The sequence below is a fragment of the Onychomys torridus genome, chromosome 2 (genome assembly GCF_903995425.1).
Source record: "Onychomys torridus chromosome 2, mOncTor1.1, whole genome shotgun sequence".
Lineage (NCBI taxonomy): Eukaryota > Metazoa > Chordata > Mammalia > Rodentia > Cricetidae > Onychomys > Onychomys torridus.
In genome coordinates this window covers 123,211,863-123,233,922 of record NC_050444.1, presented here as the reverse complement: position 1 = coordinate 123,233,922, position 22,060 = coordinate 123,211,863, and the positions used below count along the sequence as shown (strand labels likewise).

General features: G+C 47.2%; 2 protein-coding genes across 2 annotated transcripts in view; one reads left to right on the top strand and one right to left on the bottom strand.

Moving 5' to 3' along the window:
• Positions 1-2,220, bottom strand: part of Dhcr24 (24-dehydrocholesterol reductase) — a 29,240-nt gene extending 27,020 nt beyond the window's left edge. Inside the window, exon 1 of the mRNA XM_036179136.1 lies at positions 1,836-2,220. Coding sequence (XP_036035029.1) covers positions 1,836-2,066 — 231 coding nt within the window. The 5' untranslated portion in view covers positions 2,067-2,220. The remainder of the gene's footprint in view (positions 1-1,835) is intronic.
• The window catches only part of Tmem61 (transmembrane protein 61), a 70,297-nt gene continuing 50,301 nt past the window's right edge, over positions 2,065-22,060 (top strand). The window contains exon 1 of the mRNA XM_036178584.1: positions 2,065-2,195. Coding sequence (XP_036034477.1) covers positions 2,065-2,195 — 131 coding nt within the window. The remainder of the gene's footprint in view (positions 2,196-22,060) is intronic.

The following is a 22,060-nucleotide window of genomic DNA, read 5'->3' as shown; positions in this document are numbered from 1 at the left end:
TCAAACCAACTTCAACCAAGTTTTGCAAGAGCCCTGTCAAGGGTCAGACTTCGGAGGAAGCTGCCCTGGAGCTGTCAGGCAGAGGGCTCAGGGTGGGGAGAGGCTTGCAGTCTGGCAGGAAGGCAGTAGTGTGAGTGGGCGGTAAAAAGGCAAAAGGTGAATTCTGTGACCACCCCGCTCTGCCTGGCTCTGCAGTCAGAGACTTGATGGAAACCGAGCGTGAAGGAGCGGAGCAGGGTGCTGCTGGACGGTGGGTCACACAGGTAGACGCTAGCAAGGCTGGAGCACTGATTGGATTTGGGGTAAAGAAGCAAAGCCTGGAAAAACCATTCTTTGTCAAATTCTCAAGAGGGACAGGAAGGGTCCAGAAAGTGGGTAACAACTCAAGCAGCTATGGTAAGGAACTAGACATGAGGCAATGAAACCAGACTCATGGGATGGGATGGAAAGAACTGGGAGTTGAGGGAGTTGAGAGCTCAGGCTCTTCATCCCAAGCCAGTGTGAGTGTCTGCCCTATTTACCAGTTGTTGTTCCGGGCACGACTCACAACTTAAACCTCATTTTAGTAACGCAGGTACCAGACACCAGGTGGCTGTGGACTGTAAATCACAGTCATGAAAGGCACAAGGTAGGGCGGCTGGCCCCATTGTTTCCTGTTCACAGAGCATCCTTCCATTTAGTGTCTGTTAACAAGCACTCACTAATAGATAATATACTCTGGCCCCAAGGGGAGCTGTCAGCTAACAGTCCCGTGTCTTCAGGAGCTCACAACCTAACCAGGGCGTCCAGCAGGTAAACGCGTAATCTGAACCCACGGAAAGACCTAGGAAGGAGCGTGCAGGTGGGGTGGGAGCAGAGCCGTGGGGCTTCCACCGTGAGTTCCAAAACCCAGGGTGGCAGCGCAAAGTACCGCTGATCCCTGCACCCTCTGCGCGCTCTTCTCACTGGGCAAGGTCCTCTGGTCTGGAGGTCAGTCCGCCTGCACCTCAGGCTCAGCCTGCAGCATACAGCATGAAGTAAATAGAACAAGAGGATGTCTGCCATGAGGGCGGCAGCAGGAAGCAGAAGCTCTCTGCAGCTGATGCCAGTCAGAGAAGAATATAAGGAGGGGCAGAGGGAGCCCATGCCAGCCCTGGAAGTGGGAAGAAGGCTTCATTCACTGTGAAGGAGTTTCAGCCTAGGTGCCGGCTAACCTATGTGAACCGTCATCTACTTACCGGGTGCAGAGTGACTTCACTAAGCAGAGTCTGAGACTACACATGGGGTTGGGGGCTGGATTCCACCTTCTCTCTTTAGTCCTTTATTCCAAAGGCGTCCAAAGCACGTCAAGCAGTCGCGCATTGGGTTACCTCTCGAGGGTGGGAGGCAAAACAAACTTTCACCTCTTTCCTACCATAATGCTCCTCTCCCAACCGACTTTCTAACCCTCTTCCTCTCACTGCCCTGCTCCTCAGTTTCCACCTTTGCTTAACCAATCTCTCCACTTGAATCATTTCCCAGCACCACCTCCCGGAGGCCATTCCTCCTCTGGAATGCGGGGGCCTGATGAGTTACCTGACTGTTGCCCACCTCCCGAAGGTTTAGGGTCCCTCGTTTTTTCAGGCACTGCGCATGCCCTGCACCTAGCGGACACTCCGTAAGCCTCCGAGCAAGGTTCTGTTGGTTGCCCCAGTGCTTCTGCTGATTCCGTTTCATCCCCCTGGGCAGTCCCTTCCCCCATCACACGCGGGGTCCTTCGCGATCCCCCTCCCACGCCCGCTCCTCGGGCCCGGCACACCTCTCCGCCGCCCGGCGGACCGCAACCCCGGCGCACAGCCGCGCCCCGCGCCGCTCACCTGCTTCTGGATGTCCCGCACGCGCTGCTCATGTAGGCGCGGCGCGCTGCTCAGCTTGAACACCACCCAGGCGCGCACGTAGTAGTAGATGTCGAAGATGAGCGAGAGCGGCAGCAGGAAGAGGCACACGAACACCCAGCGCTGGTGGATGAGTACGAACTCCAGTCCCTTCACTCGCACCCAGAGCAGAAAGAGCAGCGCGCACACGGCCAGCGACACGGCGGGCTCCATGGTGTCGCGGCGCGCCGCGCGGGAGGCTGCGGGCTCGCGCCGCCGGCCACGGCAGCCCGCTCCGCTGCTCCGCCGGCTCAGAGCCTGCTGCTGCCGCCACCGCCGCCGCCGCCGCCGCCCGGGGAGCCTGTAAGTCGGGCCCGCCGCCTCGCGATTGGCTTGGGTCGCCAAGGTTCGGTGGGCCGAGACCCAGGCGGCGACCAATGGTGAGCCGCGCCGGGGATCGGACCAGGGAGCCGCTGCATTCATTGGCTACGGGAGCCGGGATGCTCCACCCTCTTCTCCTAGCCGGCACGCGAGGAGGGGCTGACCCGGGCTGGGGGCGCTGGTAGGGTCGGCCAGCGGCCGGGTTGGCGGGAGTCAGGGTTCCCGCCCTGAAGGCTGCAGGACCACCCTGATCTCCCCCTTAAGTGGCGCCTCCCGTGGACACACATCAAGCAGTCGCGCGTCGGGTTACCTCTCGAGGGTGGGAGGCGCTCCAGACAACCACCCAGCATCCCTGGCTGGAGAGTCCCCTGGCCTTGACCCGGGCAGGTCTTGTCACTCCATATGCACAAGATCAGGGGTGGGGGAGGATATTTCTTCAGTTTTCAAGGCATTTACCGTAAATGCATTTGAACTACTCCCTTTAGGAGTTCTGGGCCGTAGGTAGTTGAGACTCCCATTGCAAATACGATGGTGTGTGAATTCCACCTGTCGAGCAATTTAAAAGCATAGAGGTGACGGTGACATTCTTCCATGCTGAGGCCAAAGTTGACGGAGGCCTGGGGACAGAAAGAAAGGGCTTCAACGCCGCAGCAGCCCTGGATTAAGAACTGAGCACATGGTCCTGGCTTTTCAGGCCCAGGCTATGAAACAGCCTCTGACCTCGCCAGACCCTTAAGCCCGGTGGCATTTACCCTTTCCCTGAACAGAAGGAAGCTTTGGAGATTAGACCAGACTCTTCACGGCCTTGCATGTCTTTCCTGATTCCCTCCCTTTTCACCTTTGCCCAGACACACGCTCCATCCTGCTACCCTTTATGGTGATGCCTTTGGTGCATCTGTCTCTAGAATGCCCGTGCTGTCACTGCGATAAAACAGTACACAGCCTGGAGGTCCCCCGGTGCCAGCTCTAAAGCCACACTCATGGACTTCCTTCAGAGGCGCACAGTTCCTTCCATTTTTGTATAATTGTCCCTTTGTGTGGCTCTCACTCCCACAGATGTAGCTTTAGGGCAAACAACACCTAGCTACTACGACACTTTTGTATTTCCAGTTTGTAGCATAATAAGTAGGGCATTGTAGACACACCAGCGTATTGACCAATGGTTAAATGAAGAATGTAGGCGGGAGTTGGGATATCCAATAGCAATCAAAGTTCAAAGTGAGAGGTTGTTGGCTTCCAAAGGGAGCAGTCAGACCTGAACTGTCTGTCATTTTCAACTATGACAACTGCCCAGGAGCTGTCGGTAGTTCACCCAAATTGAAATGTCCTTTAAATGTATAACACATGTTCATAATCCTCATGTTAATTTTTGTCAAAATGATTACATTATTTTGGGTTAATATTAAAAATTTTACCTGTTTCATTTCTTGGTGTGTGTGTGTGTGTGTGTGTGTGTGTGTGTGTGTGTGTCTGTGTGTGTGTGTGTAGACCAGAGTTCAATGTTGAGTGTTGTTCTCAATAACTCTCCATCCTTCTTTTTGAGACAGTGACATTCATGGAACCTGGAGCTTGCTAGACTGACTGGTGGACCAGCAAGTCCTTAGGGACCTCCTGATTTTACCTTCCCAGTGCTGGGACTGCAGGTGTGCACTGACATACCAAGCTTTGGGGGAAATTTTTTTTTTTAAGTTTTTGTGTGTATGTGTTTATATGTGTATGCTTGCATGAGTTCATGTATGCCACATGAGTGCAGGACCTTGTGAGGGTCAGCAGAGGGCATTGAATCCCCTGGAACTGGAGCTTTAGTTGAGAGCCACCATGTGGGTCCTGGGAACCGAACCTTTGGTTCTAGACTGCTGAGCCATCTCTCCTACGCTCCCGCCCCCCCACCCCCCACCCCAGACACACTCCTGGCTTTTAAGATGAATGCTGGGGGCCTGAACTCAGGTCCTCATGCTTGCATGGCAAACACTGTACTGAGTGAGCCATCTCCTATTTCATGTTTTAAAGGTAGTTTCTGGAAAACGAAAAACAACAGGTTTGTGCCATGCTGTATCCCTAGAAGCTATAATCCAGAGAGGCTGTCAGAGGAGAGTGAGTGGGACAGTGTCTCACCCTGGACCTGTCTGGAGCAGGTGTTCAAACCAATACTTTATTTCGCAAGTTAAGTGTTTCGAGGAAAGTTTAGGCATACTGTAATCTGGACAGCAAGTTTAACTTACAAATTAGCTAGCATTGAGTATTGTGTAGGAGAAACTGAAAATTAGTAAAGATAGTTTTCTGGTGGTGGTGGTGGTGGTGGTGGTGGTGGTGGTGGTGGTCCACGCCTTTAATCCCAGCACTCGGGAAGTAGAGCCAGGCGGATCTCTGTGAGTTCAAGGCCAGCCTGATCTACAGAGTGAGATCCAGGACAGGCACCAAAACTACAGAGAAACCCTGTCTCGGGGGAAAAAAAAATTAGGATAGTTTTATCCTCAGGAAGAGAAGAAGGAAGCCCATATAGCAGATTTAAAAATCCACTTGTAGGAAGCAGCTGTCGAATGAGAAGGTGAACGTGTCCTCGGAGCCGTTGCTCAGGTAGCTCCCCTTCCTGCTCGACTCCTTGGATTTCTGGCTCTTTCTTTCTCCCTCTTTTCAAGCTCTAACCCTGTGGGTTGCCCTGGGCTTGGCCGTTAACCTATAAGTGAATGCATAGTAAGACAGCTCACCTTAGCATGTCAGGCTTCCCGTGATTACCACACAAGGAAAGTACAGAATTGTCCTGTGGCTCCAGAACCTCCCTCCTGCTGCTCTGAAACTGTAGTCTCCTCCCCATGAGCCCCCCCCTCCGGCGTGACTTCTCTGGTCTCAGTCACACACACAGAGAGACCCTGAAGGTCATAGAAATGACATCATAGAAGAAATAATCTTGAGCCAATTATTAATTTTTCTGAGAGTCAAAGTGATTGCTTTGGCCAGGAATCTCAACCGCACATTAGTTACAGAGTTGATGAAGCATGAAAACAGTCAGAATGTGGGAACAGGTGCTTTGGGCATCAACTTTACAGGTTAACCAGAAATTAAGAACAACTCCTGGGATAGTTGGATCACATAACATTCTTCCTAAAAAGCAATTCTCCGTTTCTTTTCCTAAGGAATACAGCCTAATCAACACAGTTTTTCCCCCCCAATTAAGTAGTTTTATAAACACCAGAGTGCTGACATTTCTTGTATGTTTGTGTACAGTACAATTTCTCAGATCATTTGGTCTCTACAACCAGCTTGCAGAGTTATTTTAAGTCAATGGAGACATTCAGACTCAGAGAGGTTAAGGAATTTGTTACTGTCTTATTCTGGCAAATGGTGAAGCTGGGGTGTGGTTCTCACAGTCTGGATCTTTCTAGCATGTGACTCGACTCTTCTCCCTTGGTTAGGTGAACTATCACTTCCTGTGGATCCATTCCACAGAAATGAAGTGCGAGCATTTGAATGGGCTTCCTTAAAGTGGGGCCTGCAAACATAAGGATGCTTGCTAAAAACTTGTACAGCCATTGTTGAAGTCAGTATGGCGGTTTCTCAGAAAACTGAGAATCGAACTACCTCAAGACCCAGCCATACCACCCTTGGGCACATACCCAAGGAATGCTCAATCATACCACAAATATACATGCTCAACTATGTTCATAGCAGCACTATTTGTAATAGTCAGAACCTGGAAACAACCTAGATGCCCTTCACTGAAGAATGGATTAAGAAAATGTGGTACATATACACAATAGAGTACTACTCAGCAGAGAAAAACAATGACAGCATGAAATTTGCAGGCAAATGGATGGATCTAGAAAAAAATCATCCTGAGTGAGGCAACACAAACCCAGAAGGACAAACATGGTATGTACTCACTCATAAGTGGATTCTAGATATAAAGCAAAGAACAATCAGACTGCAACCCACAGAACCATGGAGGCTATATATATATATAGCATGGGGGACCCTAGGATGACTGTGGCTTATAAGTTTTGGTTTTACTCAATTACTGAGCAAGTCTCAATGAAGCATTTCACTAGTAAGATAAGAATTTATACTGTATCAAGCTGATAATAGAAAAATTATTTATTTAATTAATTAAAAAATAAAAATAATAAATTTTTTAAAAAAGAATGCTTGCTAAATTGTACTCTAGACTGTCTCAACTCATTTGACTCTAAACCTCCAGCAGCAACCTCCCTTCATTCCCTCCCTCCCTCTCTCCCTCCCTCCCTCTTTCCTTTTTCCTTTTGGTTCTGGAGGTCAAACAGGACTTTTATATCTAGGCATGTAGGCATGTACTCTACCACTGAACTACATGCCCAGCCCCTTAGTAGAAGAGTAACGACATTAGTCCTCTTCCTCCCTGACCCCCTCGTCTCCCCCTCGTCTTCTCCCTCCTTCTATATTCAAGGTCAGTATTGGTTTAACTGTAACATCAACCACTAGTGAGAATTTAACACTTCCCCTAATTTTCAAATACTGGTTTGCTAAAAAGCCAGACCACCACCACCAGAACTAGTCACAAAAGCATGGGACGGTCTTAGAACTGTGTGGAGAACTCCACCATCACTGTCTGTGCCTGACAGAGAAAGAGGAAGAAGGCTGAGGAGACCGAGGAGAACCAAGAGAAGTCCTGGCAGCAAGCTGGGCATGGATGCTTGTGTTTGTAACCTCAGCACGGGGGTGGGGGTGGGGGGTCGGGGGGGGGGGGGGGGGGGGGGGGGTGGAGATAGTGGGTTCCAATAGCTTGCTGGACAGCCATTCTAACTAGAAATGGAGAATGTTCGGCTCAGTGAGACAGCCTATCTCAAGGCAATAAGGTGTGCAAGAGAGGAGGACACCTCATGTTCTGCTCTGGTGTCTACATGTGCGACACCACATACACAGACATTTGCCTTCTTGAATCTGCGTGTGCGTGAGTGTGCGCGCGCTCACACACACATACACACACACACATACACACGAGAGAGAGAGAGAGAGAGAGAGAGAAAGAGAGAGAGAGAGAGAGAGAGAGGGAGGGAGAGAGATGCATGAATGCATGTGCACACAGTGCTGGCAGACTTTTCCTTCCTGTGTGGCTAGAACTAGCGTCACAGGACAGGGAGGGCTCTTCATATGAAGTATTTATAAATATGCTTAAAATGGACAACTGACTGTGAGTGTGCTTGGGCCCTTCAAGATGTCCTTTTTAATGTTCACTTTGCAGCTGCAGAGAGTGTCTTCACCCAGAAGAAACAAGACCGCCTCATGGCAGGAGGAAGAAAGACACTGGTATGAGTGACTTGGTAATTGGGGTGCAGGTGCCCAGATGGAGGCAGCCCCTCCAAACTGCCTATCATTTGCATTGGTGCACCTCTGGAACCTCTGCTCTCCGGAAACGAGTCCCTTTGGCCTGGACTGAGAGTTTTTTGTTCTGATTTGGAAGATTAGAAAGGAGAGGAAGATTTGGGCTGTGGTTGTGCACTCCTTTAATCCCAGCGCTTGGAGAAGCAGAGGCAGGCGGATCTCTGTGAGTTGGAGGCTAGCCTGGTCTACAGAGCGAGTTCCAGGACAGGCAAGGCGATACAAGAAACTCTATCTTGGGGAAAAAAAAAAAGAAGAAGAAGAAGAAAGAAAGAAGAAGGAGAAGAAGGGCCGGGCATGGTAGCACACGCCCTTAATCCCAGCAATGAACTTTCACACTCAGTTCAAGGTCTTCTTTTTATACTTATTGTCCAGTATCCCAACTCTGAGAATGGTACCACCAGCAATGGGTGGGTCTTCCCATCCCAGTAAAGTTAAGATAATATTCTAGAGAGCTGTTGGTAGCAAAAGACCATGAGAGTATACAGCAGGTGACAACTAGTGTTCAGAAGGTCAACCTATCAGAACCAAGGTTTCTGTTAGAGGAAACCATCATGCAAGGTGTTATGGAATTATTGCCTTTTGAATGAATTGGCTGTCTCTTGTTGTAAACTTCTTGTGCAATAACAGCTATGATTCTCCCCATTTACCATGCATTTCCGTGTTATAAGTACATGTAGTCTCATGATTACATCTCAATCTTATGGGCACACATAATTGTGGATCGTCTAGAAGATGGTTTCTTATTTAACTGTACAATTTTTATGAATAGAAACATACTAAAAATATGCTTCATACTAGGCCTATTATTCCATGTGGACTGTAGACACTTAGAGGTCTTGTTCTCCATCCCTAGCCACTAACAAGACAAAACTGGCCAAAGTGTCCTCAGAACTTTCACAGAGGGGAATTGCTGGTGCCTGGACTTGTTGGATCAAAACCCTTCAGAAGAATTATAGTGAACCAGAACTGATAGTGCAGGTGTCTGGCCCTGGTATCTCTTAGTCTTTCAAGAGATCAGTAGCACCTATGTTGCTCTAAGCTTCCTCCACCAGCACCTCCCCACTCTGATTCAAATAACAATTAACACTTTGTATTTGTTTCTACACCAGTTTTTGGTTTGTTTGTTTGGTTGGTTGGTTGGTTGGTTGGTTTTCAAGACAGGGTTTCTCTGTGTTGTTTGGTGCCTGTCCTGGATCTTGATCTGTAGACCAGGCTGGCCTCGAACTCACAGATATCCACCTTCTTCTGCCTCCTGAGTGCTGGGATTAAAGGCGTGAGCCACTGCCGCCTGGCTTCTACACCAGTTTTTAATACAAGATTTTAGACTCAGTAGGCTAATTATGTCCTGAGATTCAAGTGATTAACAGAAAAAGGCTGTTAACTGACTAACCATGTCTGGATATTACTAATCACATAAAATAGTACACATATTCTTTGTCTTTTCCTTAAGTCTCTCATTGGTTTAATGTCTTTCCTTGTAACCCTTGTAGCTATCCCTTTAAGAGACAGCCAGAACTTTTTACAACTTACAGCTGTTGTCAGTCACCAATCAAGCTGATCAAGTCCTTGCCAAGTGTGACTCCTATCAGAATACTTGTCCCTGAGAGTTTGCTTTGTAGTTTTTACTAACAAGTTGTTAATGAATGGAGATACATATATATGCTTGAGGGAACAAAGAGGAGAAGGAAGATGGAAAAAAATAGGTAGAACAATGAGAGAACAGCAGAAGGAACAGAGAGGAACTAAGTATGAGAACAGAGAAGAAGCTGTGTAGATAAAATTGACTTAGAAGAATAAAGTGAATGGACTAGAGAACTCAGTGTGCTTAGGTTCATTGAGTGTCCCTCAGATCAATATCCTCGCCTCTTGTAGTTTCTGCACTGGACCTTGGTAGTTATCTCCTCAGGGCAGGCAGTAATTCCGTAACACCTTGGGTGATGGTTTCCTCTAACAGAACCCTTGGCTCTGATGGGTTGACCTTCTGAACACTAGTTGCCACCTATTGTATACTCCCATGGTCTTTTGCTACTAGCAGCTCTCAATACCCATGAGACCCCTCCCCTAGCTGATTCTAGATCTCATCATTTTGACAACTGAGATTACCCTTCACCTTGTATAGTCAGCTTCAACTTCCTACAAGCTGAGCTGGGCCCAAGGAGGTAGGACTCAGTCTATCCAGAGGCCAGTCATGGATCAATGCAGTCATGAGATCAAGTAACAAAGCCGGACCATAGATAGCACCACAAAACCTAGGACAGGCCGGGCGGTGGTGGCACACGCCTTTAATCCCAGCACTCGGCAGGCAGAGCCAGGCGGATCTCTGTGAGTTTGAGGCCAGCCTGGTCTACCAAGTGAGTTCCAGGAAAGGCGCAAAGCTACACAGAGAAACCCTGTCTCGAGAAACCAAAAAATCAAAACAAAAAACAAAACAAAACAACAACAACAAAAAACAAAACAAAACAAAACTTAGGACAGATATAACTTTCACTAAAAATGCTGGAAATAGCACACACCTACTCATAATTACATAAGATAGTAACGCATTCCCCCCAATTTAGAAGATGACTGCTTTGTGTCTGTCACTGACCGAGAGTGGAAAGAATGGGCACAATGCTGTAATGCACACACTAACAGTAATTGTCACATGCTGTCGGAGCTCACCGAGCAGCTGGCTCTGGAAGTGGGGTTCCTCCCATACCCCACATTTAGAATCAAGTATATTTGTCTCAAAGTGTCCTTTTGGGGCCCTAGTCTGGGGATGGGCTGCCTCCCAACTCTGTGATGGGGGAAAGAACAAAACAGCCCTTGAGTACAAATGCTATCCTTGAGAAGAGCTGGCAGGTGAGAAAACACTTCCAGCAGAGGTACCACTGTTTATCCCGAGATCTTAAAATGCTCACAGTGGGAAGGAGAAGCTGCAAGTTCAGCCTTGGGAAGCTTGGCGGAAGAGAGGAAGCTCTAACAGGAACTCCAACTCAACTTCCCCAGGCATTTCTGCTGGATGTTGGGAGTCGACTTGATGGTGTAGTAACTTCAGGATGTTGCTGTCATGAACAATTCCTATCAGAAGAGACAAATCTCTGCATGTACTAAACTTATGCCCTCGTTCCTTGATACAAGTAAAATGGTATCCAGGTCACGGCCCGTTGATTTAAATGGATGTGTATAAGGAGAGTATTGGTTTAATGTGCTCGGTGGCTTGGCGCTCTGCAGGCGTGGGTGGAGAAACTACTTGCACAAGGAGAGGAGGCAGCTGATAGGTGGAGCATGAACTGCAGATACAGCAAAATAGTTACCCACAAGACAAGACAGCAGCCACCGGCTCTAATGAGCTACAGGCCGTCCTCCTGTAAGTAGCCTCCTGGAGGGCACGGCTGCAGGTTTGATGGCCGATTATAGTAATGGATATACACAATGATACAGAAGCATCCATAAAAGGCCTCATACGTTCCATGTAAGCACTCATCCCACAAAAATGACAAGTAATACCTTTTAGAAAGACACCAGAGGGCCAGAGGTGTATCTCAGTGTTTGGGCACTGACCTAGCACACTCAACAGCCTGGGTCCAATTCCTAGTACTACAAAGAATAAAATAAAAGACACTTGAGGGTCTCTGAGAAACTGCTCATTGCAGATGCCCACGTACTGAAAAACAGTGTTTCCTGGATTTCTGTGAGGCTTTGTTTGTTTGTTGTAAATTCTGGACTAGCATGTTGCTGCCAGACGATTGTTTTACCACGTGACAACATTAAGTCCTGTGCCAGGCCTGGTGGCTGAAGACTTCAGTCCTAGCACAGAAGAGGAAGAGATGGGTGGATCTTTATGAGTTCGAAGCCATCCTTGTCTACATAGCAAGCTCTATGCTAGCTAGGGTTATGTAGTAAGACTTTGACTCAAAAAATAAAATAATCAAAACCAAAGAAGTGAAAAAACAAACAAAACCCCCTCAAACTCTATCCCAAACACTAGGAAACAAACGAGCAAAAGAACTACCATCTGCACTGGGTGATAGTGGCCCATGCCTTTCATTTCAACACTCAGGAGGCAGAGGCAGGTAGATCTCTGTGAGACCAGCCTGCTGTACAGAGCGAGATCCAGGACAGGCACCAAAAACTACATAGAGAATTCTGTCTCGAAAAAACAAACAAACAAACAAACAAACAAAATACAAAAAGGGGTGGGAAGCTGGAGAGATGGCTCAGAGGTTAAGAGCACCAACTGCTCTTCCAGAGGACCTGAGTTCAATTCCCAGCAACCACGTGGTGGCTCACAACCACTTGTAAGGAGATCTGGTGCCCTCTTCTGGCCTGTAGGGACACATGCAGGCAGAATACTGTGTACATAATAAATAAATAAATCTTTAAAAAAAAAAAAAAAGAAAGAAAAAGAAAAGAAAAAAGAAAAAAAGAAGAAACCTTGTCTCAGAAAACCAGAAGAACTAAAACCAATCAAACAAACAAAACTTACCATCATCTTTTCATAAAAGAAAGGAGGTTGTAACTTCAGGGACAGGAGGGTGCTTAAAGTATTAGAATAAATGTTATTCCTTCAGATTAAACACATTCACCAAGATGAAGGGCTTGGGACAACTCATAATTTATCCAGTCCCCTACAATTTCCAGAAGGGTTGTCAAGCTTAATTGAACAACCCTGCACTTGGGAGCGGTTGAACCATGATGCTCAGGCTGTGGACTCTGGGCCAGCAGCCCTATCTGAGAACCAACCAGAGACACAGACATCCTGATTCTGCCCTCAGCAGGATGAAGCCAAAATCCTGGGCACAGAGCCAGGCTTTTGAGCCCTATAGGTAATTCTGACATGCCTAAGCTTGAGATTGATCGCTGCGGCCTCTTTCTTCTCGTGGATCTCACAGGCCTCCCTTGGAAAACCTTCAGTGACAGCATTCCACCAGCTCCTGAAGAAACCTGCTTTAAAGTGGGTTATCTCTGGTGACTGGGATCTTCTGTTGCCTCCTTCATATGAGTTCTGCTGTTCTGAGCCACACTGGATGGGTCTTCCCCGTCTCCCCTACTTGACAATACTGTGTTCATTTGAAGATGACTAGTATGGCCCTGCACACCGAGCAAGCCCAGCCAGTACCGACTGCTCCTCATCTGGCTAGGTCTTTAGTCATCTCCTGGGCCCAAAACTGGCTACCCCCTTATTAATTGTATTTGTATTGTTGTTAGTAACTACTACGGATTGACTTTGTATGGAGGTGTTCTATAGACTCTTGAATTCTTTGTGCCAGGCCTGGAAGAGGGATCCTTCAGATCTGAGTTACAGATACAAAATAAGCTCACACCCAACATCCTGTTGTTTGTGAGTGAACTTGGATTCTACCTTCATCACTGTGACACTTCAGAGCCTTCTGCTATTTTCATGAGAGCAGACTGCCCTGAAATCTCTACCAAAAGATCACTAATCTAGGCAAGTCTGAGCCAGGAAGCTAGTGGCAGGATTGAGTAGATGGCATAATAAGCACAACATGGACTCTGGAGTGACATAAATCCAGGTTAAATCGTGTCAACGCCATTACGAACAATGTGAGATACGACTTTGAGTGTGTTGTCAATCTCTCCAGGCCTCAGTTTCCTCTTCTATGAAGTGGGGATTTTAATAACATCCCTCTAATAAGATTGATGTGAGCACAAAATAAATTAGGGCGGGGTTGGGGATTTAGCTCAGTGGTAGAGCACTTGCCTAGTGCAAGGTCCTGGGTTTGGTCCTCAGCTCCGGCAAAATAAACAAATAAACAAACAAACAAATAAATAAAGTACTATGCTAGCTACTTTTACGTCACTTGACACAAGAAAGGATCACCAGGGGAGAGGGACCTCCAAGTGAGAAAATGTTGCCATCAGATTGACCTGTACACATGTCTGTGAGACACAACCAACATTCTTGGTTGATGATCAATGTGGGAGGTCTCAGCTCACTGTGGGTGATGCCATCCCTGAACAGGTGGTCCTGATGCTGTAAGAAAGCACACTGAGAAAGCCTGTAAACAGTGCGTCTTCATGGCTTCTGCTTCAGTTCCTGCCTCTAGGGTTCCTGCCTTGAGCTCTTGCCCTGTCTTCTCTCCTGGGGGGATTGAGATGTGAAACTGTAAGCCGAAACAAAACCTTTCTTCCCCAAGTAGCTTTTGGTCATGGTCTTTATCACAGCAAAAGAAACCCTAACTAAGGCTGGAGAGATGGCTCAGAGGTTAAGAGCACTGACTGCTCTTCCAGAGGTCCTGAGTTCAATTCCCAGCACCCACACAGTGGCTCACAACCATCTGTAATGAGATCTGGCACCCTCTTCTGAATACATAATAATTAAATCTTTGAAAAAGGAAAAAAAAAAAAAAAAAAAAGCCGGGCGGTGGTGGTGTACACCTGTAATCCCTGCACTCGGGAGGCAGAGGCAGGTGGATCTCTGTGAGTTTGAGGTCAGCCTGGTCTACAGAGCTAGTCCAGAACAGGCTCCAAAGCTACACAGAGAAACCCTGTCTCGAAAAACCAAAAAAAAAAAAAAAAAAAAAAAAAAAAAAAATAAAAGAAAGAAAGAAAAGAAAAGAAAAAAGAAACCCTAACTAAAAGAAGTACTTAGTAAAGTGTTAGGTACAGTGCAGATACTCAACAAAGACCTGTTAGCACTACTGCTGTATATTCTCAGCAGTTACATAATTAATGTGTAGATGGGCAGGTACAGACACATGCACATTGCAGCAACTTAGACACTCTCCTTGACCCTCACTGGACACCTGCCTGTGTCTGACTGAGGGACTCTTCAGCACACTGCTAACTTACTCTCTGACTCCATTTCTCTCTTTTGCAAGCCAGTCTCCACGTGTGGTCAGGCTAATCTTCCCCAAACCCGCCACTAAAACACCGTCCTCAGATGAAATCCCAACTTTCTTTTCTTGACTTGCTAAGGTCTGGATATACCATGCAGCCAATTCTTCCCCTCCTTTATTCCCACTGCCGGGAGTCATGTACTCTGGTGTCAGCTGGGCTCAGTCTAGGCCTGTCTTCACGCATAGCCAACTGTGCTCTCTCTATCCCAAAAAGCAACTCCTCCTCACCTCCTCTCATTCTTTAGCCCCAAGGGCTTTCGAAACATTTTTCCCCCACCATGAGTAAGAATAATTTTATCTTGTAAAAGAGAGAGAAGTTGGTGGTAGGAACTAGGTAAGGAGGGACTGCCGTAGCCCCGGGACAGAAGCAGGTGGGTGTGAAACAGAATGGAGAACAGAGCAAGTAGAGCTGCTGTTGTGGGCCCGGGGCCCAGGCCTGCCTGATCTACATGAGAGGTGAAATTGCTGAGCATGTAGAGCCGGTAGTGGTAACAGATCTCGGCGGGGCACTTGCTGCGCGCTGGGCCCTTCGCTAAGTGCTTTATAAACACTGATTCATTTTGTGTTCACAGCAGCCTGCTGAGAGAGACACTGCTATTATCCCATTGTCCGCAGGAGGAAATGGAGACCCAGGGAAAGTGGCAGGCAGCACACACTCCAGGCTGTGTCATTGTTCAGAAGATTCGGTCCAGATTTGTCTGTCTGAGACTCAAGTTCATACCCATTACTTTTCCTGCCACTTCCAAGGAGATGTGGCCAACAGATCCTCTTCAGTTGGCTCGCTCTTTAGTTCTTGGCTTATCGTGAAGTTATGAAAAGAGCTTAGAAAGATGTGGGCTTGAATTCTGAGCCTCCCTCTTATCAGCATATCATGCCCGTAAAACTGAATGTCCTCCTCAACAAGCTGGGATAATATATTTCCCTGGCAGAGTATCTGTAGAGAGAAAATGAGGCCAAGGAATCCAAGGTCCTTGTGTGGAGCCTGGATCCCAGCTGCTTTTCCGCTTTCTCTTCTCTTCTCCCATGTGGCATGGTTTGCTGAGATCAGTGACTGAGCACAATCACCGTTGTGCCTCACAGTGCTTAGGACAATATTGAGAGATGTGCAAAGGCACATAGGACAGGACTGTCACTTCGTGGCTAAGAGGTCTCTGCTTAGTCTTTCCCATATACATTTTCTTAAACTGAGATATTAAAAATAGATCTCTCTTTTACCTGCACCTTTCTCTCCATCATTTCAACAAGTGTTTGCTGTACTCACTGTGTATTTGAGGGGCTGCCAGGTATGGGGGCTGTCAGGTGTTTGAATTTTGGTTCACGGTGATGAAACCCAGCCCAGCCCTGGTCTTGTAGCCAGAACTATGCTGCCCACATTGGGTGTAGGCAGCTTGGCAGAGGTGGAGATTATTGGATGTTAATAGTTTAGGAAGTCTTTTCCCACACTGCTTCTCAACTCTCTTCTCCTCGTGACAATGTGGCCCTGAGGTGAAGGAAGGAGAGACTCTAGTAGTTCTTATGAATCTGCAAAGATCTTAAAAGAATAAAGGTGGCCCGAAACCTGAGGGAAAAAAAAAAAAAAGGAGAGACTCTATAGTCATAGTTGGTGTGGTAGTTTGAATGTAATTGGCCCCCATAATCTCATAGGGAGTGGCACTATTAGGAGGTGTGGCTTTGCTGGAGTGGGTGTGGCCTTGTTGGAGGAAGTGTCACTGTGGGGGTGGGCTTTGAGGTTTCCTATGCTCAGGATACCACTGAATGTCTCAGTCAACTTCCTGCTGCCTTCTGGTCAAGATGTAGCTGGTACCACATCTGCCTGCATGCTGCATGATGATAATGGTCTGATCCTCTGAAATTGTAAGTGAGCCACCATATTCAAATGTTTTCTTTATAAGAATTGTTTTGGAAGCTGGGCGGCGGTGGTGCATGCCTTTAATCCCAGCAACCAGGAGGCAGACGCAGGCAGATCTCTGTGAATTCGAGGCCAGCTTGGGCTACAGAGTGAGTTCCAGGACAGGCTCCAAAGCTACACAGAGAAACTCTGTCTCAAAAAAAAAAAAAGTTTGGGTTGGGGATTTAGCTCAATGGTAGAGCGCTTGCCTAGCAAGCGCAAGGCCCTGGGTTCAATCCTCAGCTCAAGAAAAAAAAAAAAAAAGAAAACCAAAAAAAAAAAAAAAAAAAAAAAGAGTTGTCATGGTCATGGTGTTTCTTCACAGCAATAAAAACCTTAACTAAGATAGTTGGGTACAAGCTTGTCTTGTTTTGCTTTGTTGGGTATTTTTTGTTTTATTGGTCTTTTGGTTTATGTTTTTGTTGGGTTATTTTTGTGTGTTTGCGTTTCATGGTTTTTGTTTTTCTTTTTAAAGAGAGTAAGGTCATGGAGTTGGGTGGGTAGCAGGTGGAGAGACTCTTAAAGGAATTGGGGGAGCGAAAAAGCATGATCAAAATACACTGTATAAATAAACTTTTTAAAAAAGATGTACTTATTTATTACATATACAGTATTCTGTCTGCACACCAGAAGAGGGGGCCAGATCTCATTATAGATGGTTGTGAGCCCCCATGTGGTTGCTGGGAATTGAACTTGGGACCTCTAGGAAGAGCAACTAGTGCTCTTAACCTCTGAGCCATCTCTCCAGTCCCAAATAAACTTTTTTAAATAAAAAAGGCAAAAGGTTTCTTTGTTTGTTTTTAGATTATCACATTTTATTTGTGTGGGTGTTTTGCCTGCATGCTTGTGTGTCACATGTGTACAGTGTCTACAGAGGACAAAAGAGGGAGACAGAATCTCTTGAGTCATAGCTAGTTTTAAGCCTCCAAAAGGGTGGTGGACCTGGTCCTCTGCCAGAGGAACAAGTGTTATTTATTTATTTTTTTTTAAATTTTTGGTCTTGGTTTTGGATTTTTGAGACAGGATTTCTCTGTAGCTTTGGAGCCTGTCCTGGAACTCACTCTATAGACCAGGCTGGCCTTGAACACACACAGATCAGCCTATCTCTGCCTCCCAAGTGCTAGGATCAAAAATGTGCACCACCAATGCCCAGCGGAACAAGTACTCTTAAATGCTGAGCTCCAGACCTTAAAAAAAAACTACCAAAACTTTTTTTTTTTTGTTTTTGGAGACAGGGTTTCTCTGTGTAGCTTTGCGCCTTTCCTGGAACTCACTTTGGAGACCAGGCTGGCCTCAAACTCACAGAGATCCACCTGGCTCTGCCTCCCAAGTGCTGGGATTAAAGGTGTGTGCCACCTCGGCCCGGCTTTTTTTTTTTTTTCTTTTCTTTTCTTTTCTGTTCTCTTCTTTCTTTCTTTCTTTCTTTCTTTCTTTCTTTCTTTCTTTCTTTCTTTCTTTCTTTCTTTTTTAGCCCAAAACCCTTTTATTGAGACAGAATTTTTGTATCACAAAATTTACCCGAAGTGTTTAATTCAATAACTTTATTACGGGTGCGGAGTCCTGCAACTGTTACCCTTTCCATTCTAGGGTAAGTTTATGCTCACAAGAAGCTGACTGGCTTATCTTCATCTGACAGGCTGAGTTAGTCAGTACCTTTCCCAAAGCTGAGCCGGGCCCTCCTCACTGGCTCAGTGATACTGCTGAGCTAGTTGTCAAGAAGACAGACTTGAGGAATGCTGTGTGGACAGGCATCTTAATTAGACATTAATTGATGTTCACTTGATAAATGGCTTGACACGTGAGGGCAACCCTGGGGGAGATTCTTTAAAGGAAGCCAGAGCTCTCTTCTGTCTGGGTGTGGATCCTGCTGCAGATGGGATTGGCTGACAATTCCGTGTCTGTCTGCCTTCCCCTTCTCCTTCAGGACCCTATCTCCAGAAGAACCTCTGTGCAATAAAGCCTGCCTCTCACTCCACCTGTCCCCTGTATTTTGTCTCTCTAGAGGGGCTCTGAGGGGACCTTGCTCATGCCTTTCAGCCCCGTTTCTCCACTCCCCTACCCATTGCTTACTTCCTTTGGCTCCAGGGCTCTCTCTCAACTGCCAGTCCTACATCACCCGTGATTTTTGAGTGACCACACCTAGTGGCTTTTGTAGTCTTCCTAGCTGGAAGTTCAGCCTCTCTTCTCAGAGTCCCACCCTCTCTGTTCTGTGCCCTGTGGCCTCCTTCACCACGTCTGACGCCCCCCTGGCTCTGTTCCTACCCCCACGTCCAGCTGTAATGCTGTAGGCCCCTCCTTGACCCATTGATCTCTGGATGCCTGATAACCCTATCCCCAGGGTAAGCCCACTGGGCACTGTGGCAGAGGCTGGAAGGCCTCCCAGATGCAGTCTGGCAAGCAGAATCTGGTTTTCAGCCAAGTGGCCTTGGTGCTGACCTTTCAGTACTGTGGTATTGTGTGGGTCTCTGCTGTTGGCCTTGCATTCTGGGAGGAGCAAGTCTCAGAGTAGCTTCAGACCTTGAGGATAGAGACCTTGAGGTACAGTCTTCTCTCCCAGCCTCTGCCCTATGACCTCAAGCAAGTTAACACTATGATCTTTGCGATCCCAGAATGGTTTTCCTATATAAAAAGGTGGGATTTTCATTTTGTTTTGCAGTCTGTGTGGTGTGTGTGTGTGTGTGTGTGTGTGTGTGTGTGTGTGTGTGTGTTTGTTCATGCACAGGCTCCAAGAAAGGCTGCCTTAGCTAGGGAGGCTTGCAACCAAGGGCAACCCCACCTCCATGGCCCTTCACAGAGGAGATAGAGAGATTTGACGATCTCTCAGGGAATCTGTGGGATACAAAGACCTTAACCCAGAGAGCTTCCATGACCCCTGTCCTGCCCCCACCCCCACCTCCAGAAAGATTTGCAACAGGTGGCCCTGGAGGAGAGTCTTTGATCTTATCAATTGATCATGACCCTGATTAAGACACCAGAGAGTCTTGGCAGAAAACGAAGAGGGTGACAGTGGCTAGGGGCAGATTCCCATGTACTTCTTTCTGCCACATGTAAGGAGTGTCTACCAGGAAGGTGAGCCAGCTTGGACCATCATTATGCTGGATGGCCACCACCAGAGTCTTCATGACAGTAGAGGGATTTGACTGAGGAGCAGGGCTGCTAGCTCCCCCTGGACCCATAAGCCTGTGCTGTACAAATGTCCCAAGGGGTCAGGAAAGATCTCAGTCATTTACCAATCAGCCACATCTTATGATGTTCTTATGTGGTTCTTTAGACTTTGTGTTGAGGACAGTCAAATGAATATGATAGTCACACTTATCTGGGAGCCACAGAGAGGGAGCTCTCATCCATGGATAGGTAGGGTGTAGGACCTTCACTACCACTGGTCATGGGAAATGTAATCCAGGCTTGGCTCTATACTCAGATTTTTACCCAGACACTGGCAGATACAAATGAAAGCAAGGCCCTTCCCATGAGAAGGCGGCCATCTGCAAGTCAGGAAGCAGGCAGATCTGCTGGCACCCTTATCTTGACTTCCTAGGCTCCAGAACTGTGGGAAGGGGATTTAGAAGTCACCCACTGTGTGGTGCAAGTGAACAGAGCATCATAGGCTGGGGCTGTGCAAATCATAGGTTTTTGTTTGTTTGTCTGTCTGTTTGTTGCTTTGCCCACAGGCTCAACACTGAAATTTGTGCACATGCTCAAGAAAGACAGAAGGCATGGTTGGGGGCTGGGAGAAAGAGAGAGAGAGAGAGAGAGAGAGAGAGAGAGAGAGAGAGAGACAGAGAGACAGAGAGACAGAGACATAGAGACAGAGAGACAGAGATAGAGACTATTCAGCTGTCAATTTGATGAGGGATGAGACATTCCTTCCGGTTCACTTCCTGAGGACTTCCACGTGGTCTCCTCCCCTGGGAGCATCACTTCACTGGCAGCAGCTGGGTCTGGGTTTCAGATTCCCAAAGCTTGCAGAACTGCCTTCAGCCTCAGTGGCACCAACGCCAAGTATATAGCTCCCTTCCTGAGGACTGGCTGCTGTGCCCTGGGGCCTCTTCCAGAGCTTGCTTTTTGTGACTTCTGCCTATTTCCAGCAACTCGAAGACCTCGGGAGTGGAGGGTCTTCTCCATTGTTTTCATTGTGACCTTTCAGCTACTGGGTTAACAGTTTCATCTCAGCTTAAGTTTCTCTTTCTCACATTCTCTCTGTTAATGTAGTCGGGCCTTGACTAATATACTTTGTGATATGCCAATTTAACAATAAAAAGAATATCCATTCCAGCTCTGAATTCCTGGAGGGCAGCCACTAGGTCACTGGGATGAATCTAACATCCATTAGTAAGAGCTTGGTGCATTGTAGTGTGTGTGTGTGTGTGTGTGTGTGTGTGTGTGTGTGTGTGTGTGTGTAATGCACAAAGCCATTATAAACATTACCCTTCATGCTAGGCTGCAGAAGGGCCTTATTATTAAATATTTGCTGATTGAATGGAACACACATTTTTAGCTTCTTAGAGGTGGCAAGAAATGAAAAGTCCCGGCTTTGGAGCCAACAGGACTTGGCTCTAGCCTCTGTCCTTCCACATCTAGGGCAAGCTACTTCACTTTGCCTGTTGAAGGTGGTGCCTGTGACAGGGAACAGGTGGGAGGGCCGTTGGACGGTGGCCAGAGCACAGTGTGTTAAGAGGACATTGAGTTGATAGCTAATCAGGTTCCAGAGAAGAACAAGAGGTGTGTGGTAACTTAGGGAGATTAAATTATCCGTGGAGATGAGAAAAGAGGGAGATCCATTTTGATGATGTAGAGGTAAGGACGGAGCCGAGGCTGAAGGGTTCTCGGAGAAGGTTCTTCACTTATGAGGACTCGGGGATTCTGGAGATAGTTGGTAACCACAGAGAGCCAATCGATGCATGAATCCCTGGCCCTGTGTGCCAGGCCCTATGTTGGGGGACAGAGAAGAAGTGAGGACTTTTGTTCTCAGGAACTCGGCAAGTACATCCGTCTTGAATCTGCTGAGGGATGATGGGGTGCTGTGCCCCAGGCTGGGTGACAAAGATGGATTAGAGCTGGCTTCGGGAGGCGACTTAGTGGTGAAGAGCAATTGCAGCTCTTCCTAGGAAAGCCTGGATTGATTCTCAGCATCCACTGGACAACTGTAGCTCCAGTTCCAAAGGATCTGATCCCTTTTCTGTCCTCCAAGGACACCAGAACTGTATGTGGTACCTAGACATACATGCAGGCAAAACATCCATACACATTTAATAATAATAATAATAATAATAATAATAATAATAATAACAACAATAATAAAAGAAAAACAAAGAAGGCTTTGATGGCAGCAATTCAGAAGTTAGTAAGGGGCAGTGACACCAGTCACCAGGACGCAGAGCTGGGAAGATACCCAGCTATCCAAACAGTCTCCTGTCTTCCTCACTCCCCACCCACCAAAGGTCACAGCCATCCTGTTTATGCCGTCAAGTCTCAACTCTGTCCCCAGAATTAACTTTGAGACTAGGCATATGGTTCTGGGTCCAAATCCTGTTCTTCCACTTGTTACCTGTTTGGCCTTGACCCAGCCTAAACCAGACTTCTATCCCAGACTGGATTATTTCTGTCCCCACGGGGCTGTGGTAAGAGTTGAGTGGGATGATTGCGGTACTACCGTTTATCTCTTGTGAAATCCAGTTAGTAACTTAATACTCAGGAAACTTCGGGAGGAGTCACGGAGCTTTGAGGAGTAGTGGTATTTGTAGCGGTATTTGCTCCGCCTG